This window comes from Natator depressus, chromosome 6 (assembly GCF_965152275.1).
Source record: "Natator depressus isolate rNatDep1 chromosome 6, rNatDep2.hap1, whole genome shotgun sequence".
Lineage (NCBI taxonomy): Eukaryota > Metazoa > Chordata > Testudines > Cheloniidae > Natator > Natator depressus.
The window spans coordinates 102825087-102846526 of NC_134239.1; the positions used below are offsets into that span (position 1 = coordinate 102825087).

Sequence of the window (21440 nt, forward strand, 5' to 3'; positions counted from 1 at the left end):
AAAGAAAAAACTGTAAAATCTTCTGAATGAGACTGATGTCTTTTTAGAGAAAGTATTCAATAGAATTTAATAGAGAATTATATCTCTGCTGTGGAATTGTTTGGAAAGGTTATCACTCTCAGTTGAATTCTAAAGGACCAAAAGGGGTCAGGGATAAGAGACACAAGGTGGTGGAGGTAATATCTTTTTTACTGGACCAACTTCTGTTGGTGAGAGAGACAAACTTTTGAGCTCCCCAGTGCTCTTCCTCAGGTCTGGGGCCAAATTTGAATGAGAGTGGTGCTGAGACCGTGTGCCAGGTCACAATGCTTGGAGCGTGGAGCTGGGAGCCACTGCTGCAGCCCTAATTCATACCTGAAAAAAAGAGTGTGAATTTGAATTATGCAGCACGTACTTTATTTTAATCAATATTTAAACAGGTTGTGTTGGAATTACAGTACATTGCATTCTCTACCAACACTTCTGCTTTATACCTTCACATATTGTTAGTTGTAAAAAAACCTCATACTTAGACGTGCTGGGCAGCTGTAGCTCCTATTGACTTCAGCTGGAGTTGTAGATACTCAGTACTTCTGATACTTCATCTCTAGTGTGAAGGATCTCAATAATAAAGACCTGTTTAGAGATATGGTAAAATGTAGGACGATATTTCATGGGCCAAATAAAGGGGCCCTGACAGGTTAAAACAGGCGCACTGGAACAGTTTGTATAGTGGGGGTGCTGAGAGCCATTGCACCAAACTAAACCTGTATATGATGAAAACCACTTCAAGCCAGGAGGTGCGGCAGAACGCCCTGCACACCTAATTCCATTACCTATGCATAGGCACCGACTTTCTAATATGCCGGGGGGTGCTCCCTTTGGCTCCGCCTCAGGCCCTGCCCCCACTCCACCCCTTCACACAAGGCCCCACCTCTGCCCCACCTCTTCCCGCCCCTTCCCACTCCACTCCAACCCCTTCCCAGAGTGTGCCTCGCCCTCGCTTCTCCTCCTCCCCCCAGTGCCTCCTGCATGCTGCAGAACAGCTGATCACGACGGGTGGGAGGTGCTGGGGGAGGCACTGATTGGTGGGGCTGCTGGTGGGAAGGAGGCATTGGGGAGGGGGTTGGGCAGGCATTGATGGGGCTGCCGGTAGGTGCCCCAGTACCCACCATTTTTTTTCCGTGGTGCTCCTGTGCACCTATGAGTTAGAAATCATAAGGGTTAAAAATATTCCTTACCTAAAAATGTTGCTGAAAAGGTTTTAGATTATGAAAATGGAAAGAATGTTATAAATCTAATCTACTGTTTGTTCTTTTTGCTGCTTGTTTCCTTTTTGCATTCAGTCAGAATGGACAATGATGCTCAGTTAGTCAATTTCCCTCTTGTTCGGATTGTCATGCAGTACTGTTTGGGTTGCATGCACTGCAGGGGAATGATCAAATCCAACTTCTTTCACTGGAAAATAATAATAACAATATTTGTACTAAATATTTAACTTTTGTAAAACCATATATATGATATGATAGTATACTACAGTATAAGCAACAATTTGGCTTAGACTATCAGACAGCATACTTAACACACTCTGTGTAGATTTTAGGGATTTACTTAGCAGCACTGGATGATAGGGTCTCTGCATTCCTTTGGAAGCTGTGGCTTTCCTGGATAAACCTAAACTGGCACAATCTATTCAGGTAAATCCACTGTTCTTCTGTGTCTGCAGAGAAGTATGCACTAAGCATGTTAGGAGGTGAATTCTTTATTCTCTATTTGATCAAATGCAGGATTTTCCCTCTCTCTTATCCTCTAAAGCAGTGGTGGGCAACCTGTGGCCCGTATGCGGGCTGTATGTGGCCCATCGGGGTAATCTGCTGGGGGGTTGCGAGACAGTTTGTTTACATTGACCGTCAGCAGGCACGGCTGCCCGCAGTTCCCAGTGGCCGCAGTTCCCCGTTCCCAGCCAATGGGAGCTGCAGGAAGCGGCGCGGGCCGCAGGGACATGCTGGCCGCTGCTTCCCGCAGCTCCCATTAGCTGGGAATGGCAAACCGTGGCCACTGGGAGCTGTGGGTGGCTGTGCCTGCGGTCGGTCAATGTTAACTGTCTCACAGCTCGCCAGTGGATTAGCCTGATGGACCATGGGCCTCAGGTTGCCCACCACTGGGATTTTTTGGGTTTTATTGGGATTACCCTTAGCTGGAGTAAATTTTGTTCCATTGAAGTCAATGGAACTATGATGAATTACACCAACTGTGGCTCTAACCCATAAAATATTAATCTTCTTTTGCTCACAGTAGTGTAAATCAGGAGTAAGGCCACAGAACGTGGTGGAGTTACACTGGTGTGAACAGAAATCAGAATCAGTCCCATACAGTATGACTGTTCACTGAGGACGTTTGAGGAGTTGAAAGGCTTTTGACTTCAACAAAATATGGAGTTAATTTCGTATACTTAAAGTACCTAAAGGCAAGAATAGATTACTGCCCTCAGAAATGCATGCACAATTCCTACTGACTTCACATGTGCGTATAGGGTCAGAAGTGAGACATTTAGAAGTGCATATAGGGTCAGAAGTCTCTTGGATAGATGTCTCTGGCCTGATTCTTTATTGCCTTGCTCTGCAGTCATTCTCATCAGTGTCTTTCTTGTGCTGATAGGACAACCATCCCCAGAGAATGACAATACAATAAAGGACCTGCTTCCAGAGGATGCTGGGATTGATCATCAGACCGTCCACCAGCTGATTACTGTGCTAATGAAGTTTATGGCAAAGGATGAAAGTAGTGCCGAGTCAGATATCAGCAGTGCTAAAGCCTTCAACACAGTGAAGCGCCATCTGTATGTCTTGCTTGGCTATGATCAACAGGAAGGATGCTTCATGATTGCGCCTCAGAAAATGCGCATTTCAACTTGTTTTAATGCATTTATCGCTGGAATAGCACAAGTAGGTGTGATTTATTCTCACTGGGCATATATGATCCAATGAGCTGGCACCAAAATACCTCACCCAGCCAGCTACCGTTGTCTGGGGTTCCTGAAATGTCTGCAAGGCAGTCTCCTTTACAGTGTTAAAAATGCTGGTTGAGTGATCAGTAAACAAACCTAATACCTTAGATATATGCTCTCATTGTAATAAGTGGATGAATTTGAGAGCGAGAAGGGCTGTGTTGCTTGTTCACCCTTCAAAACGCTCAGTCTAGACTTATGAAGTACCTTTCCTAGTGCTATTGCTTTGGAGAAGGAAGGAAAGTGGTTAAAGACAGAGACTGCAAGTTAGAATTCATGGGTTCTATGCTCATTTGCACCATAGACATGCTATATAACCTCAAGCAGGTCAGTTTTTCTCTCTGTGCTCTAGTTTCTTCATCTGTAAAATGGGGTCCACAATAATTCCCTATCTCACAAGGGCTTAATTAACTCACACTGGTAAAGTGATACTTGGCTGAAAAGTGCTACATGGTTGCAGAGTATCATTATTGCTTTTGATGACAAAGTCTTTTCATTGCTGCCATGTTTCCCCATAGTGCCTTATTAAAACTCCCTGTTACGTGAACTTTAAGGGAGAAAAATGGTCAGTAGTTCAAATAACCATAAAACATTAAAAATGCCCAGTAAAGATGCAAGAATATCACCTTTTTCATTGGCTTTTTTGTTATACACATTGGAGGAAGCACCCATTTTTTCCAAAGCAGGGTGCGATGGATGAATCTGCAGAAATTCACATGCAGCCCCAGGCAAAACATGCAGACATTTGTACATGCAGATCAGGTCCATGTGCAAGTGGGCAGTTAGATTAGGATGCATTTGTACAAACTGCACACCAGACATATCAAGATGCAGTCACAGTGTATTGTTCCTGATTTACCTCTTACTGACTGTGGATATATAGTGCTGTATATGAAAGGAGGTTCAGGCCAATTGTGTTGTGTTGAGCTTGAAGGTTCAGAAGGTGGAAGTTAGACAGTAGAACCATAACCTAAATTTTCCAGAGTAACTAATAATTGTGCTTGCCACAATTTTGGGGTGCCCAACTTGAGACACTTTTGAAAGGCTTGATTTTCAGAAGTGCTGAACACCCACTCTCTAAAAATCTGGTCTCTTTAAGGTGTCTCAGGTTGGGCTCACAAAAGCACTATTCACTTTTGAAAATTTAGATCCATGGGTGGAATCCACTGAAGTCAGTGGGAACTTTGCCATTCACTTTAATGGGGCCAGGATTTTACTCATGTCTTTAGTGTGGAAAATATTCATTTGGAATTTGTTTTATGATTTTTTTTTTTTTTTTTTTTTACTTCTGATATAAGGGAGCATTCTGTAGTGTAGGGAATCTCCTTGGCTGTTGGAGCCACACTCTTTATTGCAGCACTGGCATTTGTTCACAAGAAGAGGGAACTTTGTAAAATACAACATTAACATAACACAAAATTTATAAATATTTACTTTCTGTGGCCAGTTCTGCAAATGGTGGGATTGGATGTATGTGCTGGTTTATTAGCTTTAACTTTCATAAGCTTAAACTTAGAAGGTTTAGCTCAAGAAAACATTATTTCCAAAGATTATTGTTAGTATTCAGCTCCTTACACCCTAATATTGCTGCTTTGCTATTTTTATGTAAGATAGATACTTTTTGTTCCTTGCAGCAAACACTGAAATAAGATTGTGCAAGGTAAAATCATTTTGATGTTATCCCACCAGGTGGTGGTATTGGACAGTTCTTTTTGGAGGAAAGAATATAGCACAGATGGCCTTGATAATACTTTGTAAAGCTGTGCTTTAAGTCCTATGGTTGAGCTATAGTCAGGATATATAACTTTAGACTTCCCAAATCTTAATATAACATGTAGAAAAGTGCCATTGGCTTCAGGGCTTGTCTGAAATACAAAATGGACTGCATTGAGACACCTTGTTATTACAAAAAGAACAGGAGTACTTGTGGCACCTTAGAGACTAACAAATTTATTAGAGCATAAGCTTTCATGGGCTACAGCTCACTTCATCGGATGCATAGAATGGAACATATAGTAAGAAGACATAGACATACAAAGAACATGAAAAGGTGGAGTAAGAGGCTAATTAATTAAGAAGAGCTATTATCAGCAGGAGAAAAAAAACTTTTGTAGTGATAATCATATCAAAAGTTTTTTTTCTCCTGCTGTTAATAACTCATCTTAATTAATTAGCCTCTTACTCCACCTTTTCATGTTCTTTATCTGTTCCATTCTATGCATTCGATGAAGTGGGCTGTAGCCCACAAAAGCTTATGCTCAAATTTGTTAGTTTCTAAGGTGCCACAAGTACTCCTGTTCTTTTTGCAGATACAGACTAGCAAGGCTGCTACTCTGAAACTTGTTATAACACAGTTTGGTCTTACTTGTGGTGGTGATTTTGGTCAAAATGTAGTATACTCGTGTTACAGAACCATGTTATAGCCTTGTTGCAATCAGATGTCAGGCTCTCGGACCATATATGGAGATGCACTATATAGTCATCTGACAGTTTATGTATATTGGTAGATAGACAAGGTGGGTCTCATTAGCTCGACTCCAGGAATGTTAAATGTTAAACTAATAGAGAGACGGAGACAAGAACAGGAAACTCTGCATAGAAAAGCCTAGTCAGTCCACTTGTGCTGGAGCTTGGGAGCTAAATCTTGTGTTTGTATATACAGTCCTGTCTTAGGGCTTTGCTACTTTAATGAAAAAATGAATGTAAATCCCAACAGTGGGTAAGTTTGGAAAATAACGTATGTGTGTGTGTATAGGGGCTGAGAGTGAGGTGATTAGTCCACCCATTTATATGTGAGGAATTGCTAAGCCAAAATATTTAAAAATCATAAGTCAGGCCCACAAAATCATACTTAAAAAATCATGAGGTTAAAAAAACTTGGATAATTTTTATTAGCCTCCTGATATTGACATTTTCAAGCTTTTCTCTGCAATTATGAGAGCTAGAAACTTTTTTTTTTTTTTTTTTTTTTAACAAAGAGATATGGGAGTCTTGGCTGATTACATGACTCCAGGACCTGGGGACTGAAGAAAAACACCTAATATCAAAAGACTCATGCTAAGATCATGAGAGTTGGCAAATGTAGCTGGTTACCTAACATGGGTATAAGTTCGTTTTGGTCCTGTTCGTCCATCCATGATCACACTGTCTTATAACACAAGAATGACCCAGCATGATATATTTCGGTGTATGAGCAGGCCCTGTGCACACTACAGTTCAGACTGTGCTAGCCAGAGCTGTTTTTAAACACCCTTCTTGCTAACACACTTTCCCCATCTAGCTAAACAGGGTCTAATTACAGGATGAACCATTTTACTAGATTTTACATCACTGAGCATTTTTGTTTGGAAAGTGGTTTATAACATAGGCCTTTGGAGAAAAGTTTCAAATGTGCCTAAGTGATTTAGGAGCTTATGTGCCCTTTTTCAAAAGTGATTCAGGCACTTAAGAGTGCATTGACTTTCAATGCTATAAATGTAAAGTTGTTTTAATTGAATAATGTATTAAAAGAGTAAAATGTGCTTGCATCCTTCAGTACTAGGATGGTATTTAAGCAAGAGATGTGCAACATTCACTTGTTTATGGTTCAAAACCTATTTGCATGGCTAACTGATCCCCCAAACAATTTTTTTTGCATTGCCTCACAATATAACATGACATAAAGGGCCAGTGTTTGCCTTAATTTGCTCTTGTGCCAACCTGTTGATAAATATTATTGTAACTGAAAGCGGAATTTGATCCGCTGAGCTACGTTTTATAAGCAAGGCTGCACTCATCGGTTGCAAACTGGGCATTTGTGTGCGTGAACACACATTTGTTGATGCACATCCTCAATTTCTACCCACCAAAAAGGTATTTAGCAACCACAGCAGACATTGATACATATGTTGTCTCTGCAACTTAATTGGGGAGGTTTGAAAACTTTGCCAATAGTGTGTTTTGAAATGATAAATAACATAGTGGCCGTGTTGTAGTAAATGACTCATCAGGCTGATACCATGCAAAGAGCTAACAAAACAGCAAACTTCCTGAAAGCTTTCTAGGTGATCGTGGAAACTCCCTGCAGGCCCTTATTTCCCTTCACCTTCCCAGTATTTAAACTGCTGTTGTACTATGGCAATTGGTAACATATGTGGAGTTGATTTTCTTGTCGGTGCACTAAAATCTAAATGAATATTCATTTCAGGTGATGGACTATAACATTAACCTGGGAAAACATCTCCTTCCGTTAGTGGTTCAGGTGCTGAAGTATTGCACTTGTCCTCAACTAAGACATTACTTCCAGCAGCCTCCCCGCTGCTCCCTCTGGTCCATCAAACCTCACATTCGGCAGATGTGGTTAAAGGCGTTACTTGTCATTCTTTACAAGGTTTGTTGTCTTGAAGGGGTGTTATCTTAAAATTCACATTTCAGTCTAAATTTTGTTTCAGGTGGTGCCTAAACCTACTAAACCCAAAAGGGATTAGAGGGAAACATTTTTCTCTCTTCTTTCAGTTTGTTTTGTTTGTGTATTTAATTTCAATTTGTGTAAATTAGTTTCACTGTTTACCCTATACAGTCAACAAGCTAGTCAGTTTCTCCCGTTGTTGATGTGGTTCTTTCATCTAACAGCCTGAGCAAGAAAAATATTTTTGAATACAGGAAAATAGGTTGTAAAACCACAAAACTGGCAGGTGGACTCAGTTGTAATATCTGATGCTACTTTAAAAATTGACTAAATTTTAAGTCAATAGTGTCAATTTAACAACTGGAGTTCTTAATTCACATAATGTTTTTATGTGATTTGTAAAGAACATAACTTCAGTAAAGTACCTATTGGAGCTGAGATCTGAAGCTTTGACAGTAATTTGACATACAGAACACATGGAGAAATACAGAACAAAATGGAGAAATTGGAAATCGGTGAAATAGCAAATATTTTTCAAATAGGTCTGGTAAGACCTCTTGAGGTATCCTTAACAGCCTGCTTTATCATATAAAAACCAAGGAAATAATATATTAAACTATCCTCATAGGGAATCCTTCAAAATGTTTTATCTATAGTTATCTATAGTTTCTTTTTATAAAGCATTCTTTACAAAGTGGAGGAATATTCCTGCTTTCTAGGATGTATTTAGAAATATAAGATCATAGGAGTGCCAAGGGCCACCAGAAGACAATATGCTCGGCCAGTTCTATATTATTACCTCAATATTTATTCAAGGGAAGGGCCTACTGTAGACAAATCAAGAGGCAAAGTTAGTTTTTAAGGTAAAATCTTTTTATTTCACTGAATAGTATCCGTACAGAGACTGTGAGATCAGCAAGATTGTGCTGCATCTGATCTACATAACAGTCAACACGCTCAACGCCCAGTACCACAGCTGCAAGCCACATGCCACCGCCGGTCCTTTGTACAGTGACAACAGTAACATAAGCCGATATAGTGAAAAGGAAAAAGGTATTTTAAATATTTAAATTTCTGCAGTAGCCACTGATTTAATTCATTAAGCCGTGGGTGATGAGGGAGTGTGATCTAGAAGTTAGAGGCAGGACTGAGATTCTTGGATTCTATTCCCAGCTTTTCCTGTCTGCTCTATGGAAGGTGAGCTAGTTTTTCTGCACCTCACTTTACCAGTTATGAAATCGGTACAGTAATACAGGGGCAATGTGAAAATTAGTGTTGGAAAAGTGGTTTGATATCCCTGGATGAGAACCTATACAATTGCAAATTTTATTATTCTATTATAAACCAATTGGATAATTTCTTAGAGGGGTTCTATTGATAAAACATAGCTGCCTTTTAGGGAATTTGTTACTACCTTCTTACCTGACAAAGACTCTTCCTGGTGTGCAGCAATCTGTTTTTCTTGCATGAGAAAAACACTTACAGAAGGGTCAAATTTACCCTCAGTTTCTAAAACCTTTCATTTACTGAGTGTGGGCTCGATACCTAGAGTTTATCCAGTGTCACTGTGATTAAAATCTACTCAAGACTTTTGTGAAAGACTATCCCCGCAGGATAAAAGACAAAACGAGTAAAATTAGAATGCGTTTTCTGCCCACTCTGTCATTTTATTTCTGTCAGTACCTTTTCTGCTTTGCTGCATGTTGCTTAGTGCTTGGCATTTTGAAAAGTTGAATGATAAACATGTCTGTCAAACAGAGGTCCAAATTCTCATTTACACTAAGGCTACTTTACACCACTCTGCAAGTGCAAAGGGGCCTTCAAATGGATGTGAATTCTATATTTTATATTTACAACAACTTGACGACACCTTTATGCTGCTAGGGCAGCACAAAGCGGCCTTAGTGTTACTGAGAACCAGACTATTTTGTTTCTTCAGATGACTCTGGACTAATTTCACCATCTGTTTCTCTTTGCCTTTATCTGTACAAGTAAGTTATAGTGACAGGGAGAACTGGCAATATGCCAGCCTGTAAAATGGAATCACATTTGCTCGCTGAGATTTAGTATTTCTAAAAGATGTCTTTAATGGATGTCTAGATACTTGTGGCATCATGGTCTAGGAGAATGGGCAGTTTGTAAGGATTGAAGAAACCCTGAGTTCTAATCTTGTCTCTGCTACGGACCTAGACCCACTGTGTGGCCTTGGACCACACTTCATCTCAGTTTCACCTTATGTAAAGTAAGGAGAATACTACTTACCTACTATGCTAGGCTTTTGGGAAGTGCTTTGCAATGCACAAATGAAATGGTCTGTATATGGACAAACTGTTACTATATTAGCACAGAGTATTATTATTAAACTGAGGGATGAATCTCATCCTGTACTTACTAGTGTAGAAGAGCAAGAAGGGGGTACAGGAAGGTTTTTCCCAAACCTGCAAGAAATAGGCCAGGATCATTCCATAGTGTTTTGGAAAACTGAAGGGCTGGCCCTTTCCCACATCCCCAGGGGTGTGTATGTGTGTTGTCTACAGATTAACAGTCATATTTAGCCTCCAATCAGCTAATGCATATGCCAGTATCGTCAGCAAATGCTAGGCAGGGGTACATTTTGCTCCTGCTCAGAGGACCAGCAATAGGAGTAATCCTATCTCAGTCAGCAATAGTCCTGATGCAGAGGATGCATTTGCCCAGCATCCACTATCTCTCCCAACATCTCTGCTGTACTTCACTGTACTAGTTGTGACAGGACTGCTGACTTCAATGGAGCTGCACCAATTTATGCCCGCTGAGGATCTCACCGTTTACTGTGCATGGTGAATGCTACAACAAGCACTAACTGCTTAAAAAAAAATACTGTTCCTTACTTTTCAGACCTTAATCGTTGAAGCTGCAAAGTGTGTTTTGAATGGTATTACCATGATATGGGTTTCTTTACAAACCTGTAGAACGTTTTAAATTTTCTACTTTAAAAAACTGATGTGTAGCAGCTGAGGATTTGGTCCATAGGCTCTGTTTCTTGTGCAAGGCCTGACTCTGAGGAGTAATAATGATTTTCTTTCCCGAGCAGAGGAAGACAGTGTCTTTGATGAATCTGATATTCATGACACCCCAACTGGACCCTGCAGTAAAGAGTCTCAGACGTTCTTTGCAAGGCTGAAAAGGATTGGTGGCAGCAAAATGGTGAAATATCAACCAGTGGAGATGAATGCCCAGAGAAGTATGAATTTTTTTCATCAGAGTTAAGTTGTGAAGAAATACGATAATCTGCTGCTTGTAGCATGCTAACACCTTAATTTATGTATACTTTGTCACTATGCATCATTTTAATATTCTTGTTCACACACTTGTAGGAGTTTTGAGTACTCATTCTCTGAAAATCAGTACTTTCCAGAAATAAAGCCTCTTTAAGGCATCTTATGATGTTGGGCCACAAAATCAATAGTTTCTTGTTAAAATGTGACTCTATAATATATAGAAATGCTATTTAAAGCTCAGTTTGAGCAGTTTCTAAATTTTTCCTCTTCTATTAATGGCTAAACTGGAGGTGGTTGAAAATTTTCAGTTGAAGCTTCTCTTTTGACAGAAGTTGGCTTTTTGATTAAATGGAAATATTTGTGGAAATAATGCCAATGTTGTTGAAAATGTTTTGGTTTTTCATTGCTTAAAAAAAATCAGTTGTTGTTTGCCCAAACCTGAAAAATGTTCATTTTTCAGTTTTTTGTTTTTAAATTATCCTTTTTTTTTTTTTTGGTAGCAAAAAACTAATTTTCTGACAATCCCTAGGTTGAACATTTGGAGTAATTTTTCCTTCTGTTTTTGGCATTGGGTTTCCAAGGCAGAATGATCTATAGTAACAGTAATGACTAGGGCTCCTTGGTACTGTAGCAGTGCTACAGCAAAATAAAGTATTTCTAAAACCACTTTCCTCTAACCTATATGCCATATACAGAATACAGGGAGGTATGGTGTAAAGGTGATATTGACATATGTTTGGGATGACCCATATAACTACTGGGTGGCTTCACCACTCATAAGTAATGCAGCCGTCCCACATGGATGCCAATAAAACCTTTTCACCACACCATCTTTTATTCAATATATAGGGCCAAATAGACCCTATGAAGGGCACATCTGGTGGAAGCTGAGAATTTGCTTTTACAATCTAATGGTCTGAGTAAAAAAGAAAAGGAGTACTTGTGGCACCTTAGAGACTAACAAATTTAATGCATCCGATGAAGTGAGCTGTAGCTCACGAAAGCTTATGCTCAAATAAATTGGTTAGTCTCTAAGGTGTCACAAGTACTCCTTTTTCTTTTTGCGAATACAGACTAACACGGCTGCTACTCTGAAACCGGTGTGAGTAAAGTGATCTGGGCAGTGGCTTTTTCTTTGCCTGTGGCAAAATTCTTTGTAGTGTGACTCTGAGATGAGAACAAATCTCAGATGATTTTGATTGAAGATTAACTGTCATAACACTGGGTTTGTATCTGAAATGTCAGTCGTGTGCTGAACTAGAGATCAAGACATGATTTCTGCCAAAAATCTCCCAGTAAAATAGTACTAGCTTTTTCTGTTTTAATCAGGTGAAATAGAACTGGCTGAATATAGAGAAACTGGGGCGTTACAAGACAGCATTCTACACTGTGTGAGAGAAGAAAGCATTCAGAAAAAAAAACTGCGCTCTCTAAAACAAAAATCTCTTGATATAGGGAATGCAGACTCCCTGTTGTTTACATTAGATGAACATCGTAGGAAGTCCTGCATAGACCGGTGTGACTTAGATAAACCACCCGCCACTGCTGCTTACACCATGCATAGACAGAATGATTATGGACGACCTAGACAGAATTCTTCTATCAGGACTGAAAATACAGAGACACAAGAGAATCCTTCTGTCATGGAAAGCTTCCAGGAAATAAGGAGACCTGTCATACCAGAAGTCAGGCTAAACTGCATGGAAACATATGAAGTAAAAGTGGATTCTCCAGTGAAACCTCCTGTTCTTAAAGAGGATTTAGATCTGATAGATTTGTCCTCTGACTCAACATCAGGACCTGATAAACATTCAATCCTTTCCACTTCAGACAGTGACTCTCTAGTCTTTGAACCACTTCCTCCCCTGAGAATAGTGGAGAGTGATGAAGAAGAAGAAGAAACAACAAACCAATTAAATGATGGTATCTCTGGCAAAACTGCTGTGTCATCTCCCTCATCTCCCATCAGTGCCTCTGCCCTCAGCCTCAGTGCAACCCGCCTCGTACAGTTCAGCATTGAGGATTGCTCCAGAGACTTTACATCTAAGGATGCGAGCAATAATGTTTCATTAGGAAAAAAGGAAATCCCCTCCACAGCTCCCAAAGTTCAAAAAGACTTTGAAGAGTTAGCTAAGCCAGAGGAGCTTCAAGATGTGTCCTGCGGGAGCCCACTAACACTTAAGCAAAAGCGAGACTTATTGCAAAAGTCATTTGCGCTCCCTGAGATGTCCCTTGATGATAACTCTGAGCTTAGTATGGAAGAAATTAAACCTAGTGGACCAGTTCCAAGTTCAAATGTAAAAACTGTCCTTATTAAGGTTCCTGAAGACTCTGAAAACCAAACAGAACCTGATAAGCTTGATGCCAGCACAGAATCTGATACAGAACAGAAACAGGAGGAAGAAGCTGAGGAGTCAGAATTTAAGATTCAGATTGTTCCCAGGCAAAGAAAACAGAGAAAGATTGCTGTGAGTGCTATACAGAGAGAATACCTTGACGTTTCCTTTAATGTTCTAGACAAGCTGGGAGAACAGAAAGAGACAGGTGAGGACAACCACAAACCAAACCAAAAGCTGTTATTACTTATTAAGTTTTTAGTAATGTATCTGTTTGATCACTCAGTCCTGTTTACATGCCAGATAGTAGGATATAAAATGTCAGAACGGATCTCATATAAATGTACCCTTCCAGAGTGTCTGCTTCTCAGTGAATTTGCTGTCGAACGTGTTGAAATCAATTGGGAAGGTACTCTCTACACAAGTGTCATGTATGGGTGATAGCATATCTAAAAGAGATGCTCTAGTTCAACTACAAATGTTGTTGGGCTTGATATAGGAATTAGTAGATGAAATTCTATGGCGTGTGTCAGGAGGTTGGACTAGAGGATCACAATTGTCTCTTCTCGCCTTAAAATCTATCAGTGTAATCTGTGCAACATTCACTCACTGTTCTTAGAGCTTATTTCCTCTGCAGGCTGTAGTCAATAGATGGCAATAAGATTGTATAGAGTAGAGCTGTGCAGACTGTTAGCTTTTGGAATCTAATTCCAAGTTCAGCCTGGAACCAGTAGAAATTTGCTTGAAGTTTGTTCTTCACAAAACGTTCCCATGAAGCTTTTTGCAGATACTTTTGTTTTTGCTGTATCTGTGTATCCATGAACTTTATTGGTCCATCGTTTGTGGTATATTTCAAGTTCAGCCCCCATTTATTGGGAGAGTTCCCATGATATTTCTGCTGTAGCGTGATTGGTTGAACTGATCTCAACACAACGTATTTTCATTTGGTTTCTCCACAAGACAGAAGTTACATGCTGTGATCCAGCTAGAAAAGCCAGAAAGAATTTTAAAAAATGTATGGTGGCCCCTACTTCTCTTGGACTTTGGAAGCAGCAGCCTAGTACCATCAGTATTTTTCAGTTAGTGGGGACTCATTGCTCAGTTGGGGGTCACACACAGTAATTAATGATCTCACAGGTTTAAAAGGGAAAATATTCCTACGACTAGTTATCTTGTTGCATGAGAAGTGAAGCCTAGTTTTTGTGTATGTCTAGCTCCACCTCCTGTAATTGCCCTTCCATCCCCCCATTAATGAGAACGGTCTCATTATTTTATGTTTATAGTTGATGTGATAACTATATTCCAGTTTTGCAAGGGTAAATGTATTTAATGGCAATCAGTGTCAGTGTTCTGTCAGGGCTGAAGCCTAGTCCCACTTGTGGTTCCAGTGAGCCAAAGAGACAGTGCAACCAAGTGAAAATGAACCAACTGATTCTAAACGCTTTGTACAGGTTTGCAAAGGGAGGTGGCCACGGGAAAATTGGATTTGTTCAGACTCAACCCCTTTTTCGCCATTAGAGCCTGCAAATCAATGAGAACCAGGTTTCACATGTACATTCACAAACATCTGCTGAACTGGAAGGGTTGTCGGAGATGTTAGCATCATACCTCTTAATCCACTAAAGAGAATATTTATCCACTAAAGAGCAACACGATTATGCATTGCTGAGTGTATTATTATACCTTCGCATAAAACATTCACAATGTCCCATTAAATGATCTTTGTTTATAATGCTGTATGTTGCTGGTAGTGACCAGAATGAGTTACATATCTTGTTGTCTAAGGGTTTTATGTTTCTTTTATCATCCTGATTAGTTTACTAGTTTGTGGATACATTTATTATAGTTTAGGAAAGTAGGCTTGATGTGGTTATCATAATCATAAGTTTCAAGCACCTATTGCAAAATGCTGACACTTGCATGCTTTAATATCTTTGGAAAGGATTCTGACATACTGTGTTTCCCAGTGGACTGTCCAGATGATCTGTTTCTTCAAATGAGCAACCCATGGGTTCCTGCTTGAGATTTTTTTTGTAATAATATATAACTTCACATTTTCTTAGTTATTTTGTGCTTGCACAAGACAGCTAGTGATGCCTGGAAAAACTTTGGATTTGATTCTTTCAGTTTTGATAACTTCAGCTACTCAGAAATCATGAGATTAGCTTAAAAATCATGAGATTTTTTAAAATAATAGATTTGGGATTCTTTTCCAGTTTTTTAAACTGTAGGATGCATATGTTCAAGCTTTTCTCTGCAACTCTGATGGCAATAAACTTTTTTTTTTTTAAATGAAAGCGGAGATTCTCACGCAGTCAAATGACTTTAGGAACTGAAGCTTTAAGAATAATTCCAAATATTGCAAGAGTTGTGGCACTCTGTCATTTACACTGGATTTACATCAGTGTTACTCCATTGACTTTCATTAAGTTAGTCCTGATGTACACTTTGTAATTGAGATCAGTCAGGTGCTTTATGTACATTTATTCATTATAGTATGTACTATACATGAATAGTCTCCAAGAGGCTTATCCACAAATCTCCTTTAAAAAGAGATTTAGAAACAACTTCCTGTGCACCTGTAACATCACTGGAGGTGCCAGATGGCAAATGGAACATTGAAAAGATGTGAAAATGGCAATCAGAGAAGGAAGCTGATGAAAAAATGTTCTCTGCTTTTTAAATAATGCACTCAGAGTTTAAGCACCATTTCCATTTGCAGATCCCACTGCTAAAGGACTTTCAACTCTGGAAATGCCAAGAGAATCATCTTCTGCTCCAACACTTGAAGCAGGTGTGCCAGAGACAAGTAGTCACTCTTCCATATCAAGTAAGTTTTTTCCCCTAGATTGAAGAACTGAAACTCAGTTACTGCATTTGTACATCTAATATGCATCAGCATCTGGCACATTATCTTCCTCCAAACTTTACGCGACTGGAAGCATATTTATGTGGTGCATTGTTAGATTTGTTAACTCTCCAAATGCCAGCATGATGTTTGCAATTAAGGACTACACAGTTTATTGTGACATAGCAAACTTCATGGACATTGATTTGCTGCATATGCGTTGTACATCCTTAAGCAATAAGTGGAATTTTGAGGAGGTGGTGGCTGAACGCAGCCTTTTGCTGATGTTGTGTGTGCGATTCGAATGAGATGTAGCATTATCTAGTTGTCTAAGCACAGGACCAGGAGACAGAAACTCCCCAGGATTCTATTACTAGCTATGTGGTCTCAGAAAAGCTACTTAACCAATTGTGAAACAGAGATAATAATAACTACTCTGCAGGAGAGCTGTGAGCATTAATCATTTAATATTAGTGAAGTTCTTTCAAGATTTTGGGCCTGACGCAAATCAGATGTAACTGCCCTGGAGCCGATGGAGTTACAGTGATGCAAATGGGGTTTAAGTGAGAGGAGAAACCGGCCCATAGGGTGCTATAAAAATGCTGAGTATTAATTTATTTAGTGATATCCAAGAATCACTGACTTCAGTGGAAGTAATATCAGGCCTGTAAAAGGAAGGATGGTCTTGAGGTCAGCACACCAGTCTAGGACTCAGGCAGAGCTGGAATCAGTTCCCCAGCTGCACTACCACTTCCAGTGCGACCTTGGGCAAGTCCAGAGGGCCAGATTTACAAAGTATTTAGGCAGCTAAAGATGCAGCTCAGCACTTACGGAGATTTCCAAAAGCAACTAAATTGGGGCAGGTTAGCTGCTGAATTCCCACTGATGTCATTGGACATGAGGTGCCTACCCTGCTGAGATTGCTTGTGTAAACCCCACTAGGTAATTTTCTGCATCATTAGGCACCTAAACACCTTTGTAAATCTGGCCCTTTTTCTCTTTGTATCTCAGTTTTCATCTGTAAAATGGGGATAAAAATGTTTCCTTTGTCTTTCTTGTCTATTTAGATTGTGAGCTCTTTGGAGCAGGGGCTGTCTCTTGCTATGGGTTTGTTCAGTGTTTAGTACAATGGGGCCTTGACCTCTGTTGAGGGCACTACTCACTACTGTAATACGAATACATAATTATACTTAGGCTGCTGGTTTATAGACGCATACATTTTCAAACAATCCTGATCAGGAAGAGTTCCCATGGAGCCTGTCTTCTCCCATTGGAATTTCCACAGACAGAAAGAAACATAGGAGCAGATCCTAAGCTGATACACACTGTCATAAGTCCAACTGAATTATGACAATTTACACCAGCTGAGGATCTGCTCCCAAGACTTTTTCAAGTTATTGGTAGAAAACAGATCATGGAAATAATATTTCTGTTGGTACAATCCTACTACGTGAAATGTCACATGCTTTTCTGTAGCGACCGACTTGGCTCCAATACAGTTCAAAGACTGGAGGCAGCTTTTTTGTTTTTTCAACGTTTGAAATCACAGCTGTCCTTAAGAAACCAGGTAAATAACTCTGGAAACATGAACCAACTCAACACCACTTTGATAATGTTGAATATGCATTAAAAAAAACTTGAATTACAATCATAAGAGCTGGTAAGGAAGTTCAAAGAGATAATTTCCTAGATTTTAACAGTCTTCTGCACTCCAAGGAACATTGTCAGTTCTGAAATTAATTGCCATTCTTTCACTGGGAAATTTGGTCTTTGATAAACTGATAAAACATCTATTTAAAATCCCTTGCACTGGAAGAGATGGAAATTAGATTTTTCTGCTAATTTGCTGTGAAAGGCAGCTGCAAAACAAAACAAAAAAGTTAAATATTAAATGGAATCACAATTCGGTTCAGTTCCTGAAGCTCATTTATGCAAGATTTGGTTTGCTGCAGAGTTGGATAATTTTGTTATTGAATCCGAATGGAGTTTAAATGTGCTTTGATATATTGAAAGGGTATTGTATAAATGGGGGAAATCCTACAATGCTTCTCATTATGATGTGTATGAAATTGTTTTGATGAGCAGATTCCCAGTGGATGTTATCGCTCTGTTTATTATAAATTGGATACTGGTACTTATTCTGTTAGAAAGTTCTTTAAATTGTTCTCCTTATGAGATGAGATCAGGACAAGAAGTAATGGGCTTAAATTGCAGCAAAGGAGATTTAGATTAGATATTAAGAAAAAATTCCTAACTGTGAAGGTAGTTAGGCACTGGAACAAATTACTTCGGAAGGTTGTGGAATCTCCATCATTGGATGTTTTCAAGAACAGTTTTGACAAACACCTGTCAGGGATGATCTAGATAATATTTAGGCCTGCCTCAGATCAAAGGACAGGACTAAGTGACCTAAAGAGGTCCCTTCCAGTTCTACATTATCGATGATTCCATTATTCTATTTCATTTGGGTTTGAACCTTCTTTGCAGTTAGACATTGAGATGGATCTAACCCAAGACCTGGGATCTAAGTGCCTCAAAACTTTGAACAAAGTTTGGATCTGAACATTATGGCTTGTGCTCATCTCCAGTTCTGCCTTTTCAGTTAACAATGTCAAGGACTGTTTTATTTGTTTTTTTTTTTTAAGCTTAGCCGGTTACTATTGGGCATTTTATAATTGCACTGTCAGGTGTCATGTTAATACTATTTTTAAACTATGTTAGATTTCTTTTAGTTGCAAATGAAAATGATCATGACAAAGAGGTCTCACATTGATATCATGTAGGCCTGACTTCAAGAAAATATTTAAACTCATGCTTAAATCTACATGGTTAAAAGCTTTCCAGAATAGGTATGGATTTAAGAACATGCTCGAGTGCTTTTTGGATTCAGGACCCAAGAATCAGTTTCAGGCAATGAGTCTTGGTTTCATTGGGGGAAATACATTGCTCAGACTGGGTTGATAAAGGAGCCATGCTCATCCATCTTGATGCTTCCTGTTGAAGGGATGGAAGAAGAAGATAGGTTGGGAGCATCCCATCACCTGTTTCTCCTTCCATTTGAGTATTAGGGAAATATATTACAATACTGGTCTTAATTGCTGGTTACATTATGGTTTATTCAGGGAGTATTGTTCACAACTAGTCATTTTCAGTAAAATATACAGCAATGTAGGTTAAAAAATATAGGAATTGGCAACTTGATGGACCAGCAGAAGTTGACTACTTAAAGAATGAGGTCTTCTAATAAAAGTGGAGGGGACAAAGGGCCATGTTGTGCTATTTCGATGCTGGCCTGTCTACAAGATGGTATGGAGTCACCCCACCCTTGGAGAGCTTCAGAGAGAGATGCAATCCTTTCCTGAGTGGCAGGGTGTTCAGCGAGACTGCAGGATGCACCAGTCACATAATGTGTCTTGCACTCTGCAGGCCACTGCAGAGGGTGGGGCACAAAGCCATGATCCTCACCCACTTTCTTTTCCTAGGGGTGCCTAGAGGGAGCAGAGCTCATGCTTTCCCAGGTGCAGAGACTGTCATCAACTCTAGAATAGTGTGTGCAAATGAAAGGGGGTTGTTGGGGAAGACACCCTCCTGCAGCGTGTGCACACATGGGCTCGTCGCAGTCTGACTTGATGTCTGGCGATACTTTGAGGTGGTTTCTTAAGCATTAGGGATGTCTAAGAAAAGTGGTGTCTTGAACACATTTCACTGTATTTTAGAATAAAGATTACAGGCCAAGGAATTAATAATAGACACTATGTGTGAAATCCTGGTTTTACTGAAATCCACAGGATTTTTGCCATGGACTGCAGTGGGGCCAGAATTTCACCATATACAACTATGTGAATAGAGCAGATTACTTTGAATAAAATTCTGAGAGCAAGCAGCTGGTCTTTGTGGATGTTATCAGTACCTCCTTCATGCTGATGGACAAAATTGGGGGAATAAGAGCAGCTTGTGTGATTCTCTGAACTCTTTTCAAATTCTGATTTGCAGCTCAGTTCAGACAGATGAAAAGGGGCTCCCTGGGAGCTCTGACAATGAACCAGCTAATGAAGAGACAGCTGGAACACCAATCTAGTGCACCCCATAATATCAGCACGTGGGACACTGGTAAGTTATGCTTCTCTATTCTTTATTTCCATTCCCTTAAACCAGTTAGTGCCTCTTTCTGTGGCGATCAATTATTGTGAATATAAGTGAGCCATTGCCATTCTTCCATTGGAGAAAAGTAACCAAGCTCAGGTCTACAGTGGAATTATACCAGATTCTCTGCTGGTGTGAATCACCATGGATCCATTGTAGTGGGATATTATTCCTTTAAAATAATGACCATTACTGTTTTGTATACAGCTAGGTGAGATTCTGGCCCTATTGAGATCAAATTGAGTATTGCCACTGACTTCAGCAGGGCCAGGATTTCACCTGGTGTGTGTGAATCATTTTTATAAAGACAACCCCCCCCCCACCCCGCATCATATTGAGACATCAGGCATTTAAACTTTATGCCAAGGAGACTCTCAGTTCCCCATAAGCAGAGGCTTGGGAGTCTTTTGCCAGCTCATGCAGAACTCATGGGGTTTCCGCTCAGTAATTCATACTGGGTTTCCATGTTTCTCATTAAGAGTGAAATGCAAAGCAGACAGTGAAAACTGAATTAAGCACAGAATGTCCCCACTAACCACCCGAAAAAAGTTTTAACCTCTTCTTTTCATTCTTTTTCTCTTGTGTGAAATCTTCTATAGTTCATTGAAGTTGTCACAGAATGATGAATTCTGGCATATGTTTCATTGTGCCATAATAGAATGATGCTGCTAGAATTTCACTAGCAAACCAGGAGGTGACAAGAGGGTGGGAAAGAACTGTAAAACAGTGACCTGGAGCGTAGTACTTTGTTGAATGTCCCCACTGCCACATTAGTGGGGAGATTGGTCTAAAAAATTGTGCTTAATTCAGTTTTCACTTTTAAGTCCCATCAATCCCATTCCATTTGTGACTCTGAGGCATGGCTTCTCTTGTGATATCCATCCTCAGAATGAAGTGGATTGTCAGTTTCCCTTCCTAACCTTCCCCACATCATTAGTCCAGAATTTGTCATTGGTAGCGGGTCCATGGTAGCCTTCTGACATATCAAATAAGTTTATCTCACACAGAAACTTCAGTTAGCATAACTTACACAGTAACCCTGTTTTCCCATTTAGTATTTCCCATTTAGTTTCCCACTGTTAGTATAGAACTATATAGTTTATCATTTACCTCTTATGTGAGCTATTCAACCTGTCTTCCAAGTGGGCAAGTCAATATTCTATTCACTATATCTTTGAGGAGCTGCATCTTAATGTTCTTGTTGGGAATCCACTAGCATTCTTTTCAACATCTGTCACCTTTCTCTCCAAAAGACCTCACTTCAAGTCACTTCCTCCAATGGCTTGAGACACCACCTGAACTTTTCAAGGGAACTTTTGCAATCCCTAGCATCACATCATTTTGTGGCTGCTTTATATTTTCTACATCAGTCCAGCTAACCTGGGTACCGTGCCTCTCTTTCTTCATCTCTCATTTCAAACTTCTCTTTCCCAATCTCTTTCTCTGAAAAATAAACTCATTGTGTGTCTATCCTATGCCA

At 39.7% G+C, this 21440-nt stretch overlaps 1 protein-coding gene across 8 annotated transcripts in view; it reads left to right on the top strand.

The window, feature by feature from the left end:
* The window catches only part of UNC79 (unc-79 homolog, NALCN channel complex subunit), a 147117-nt gene that overhangs the window by 69656 nt on the left and 56021 nt on the right, over nucleotides 1-21440 (top strand). For 7 of the 8 annotated variants that reach the window (XM_074956154.1, XM_074956155.1, XM_074956152.1 and 4 more), the window contains 7 exons: nucleotides 2638-2924; nucleotides 7173-7355; nucleotides 8264-8426; nucleotides 10447-10596; nucleotides 11963-13177; nucleotides 15692-15799; nucleotides 19811-19927. In XM_074956154.1, coding sequence (XP_074812255.1) covers nucleotides 2638-2924; nucleotides 7173-7355; nucleotides 8264-8426; nucleotides 10447-10596; nucleotides 11963-13177; nucleotides 15692-15799; nucleotides 19811-19927 — 2223 coding nt within the window. The remainder of the gene's footprint in view (nucleotides 1-2637; nucleotides 2925-7172; nucleotides 7356-8263; nucleotides 8427-10446; nucleotides 10597-11962; nucleotides 13178-15691; nucleotides 15800-19810; nucleotides 19928-21440) is intronic. The other variant, XM_074956156.1, reaches the window with a different exon arrangement.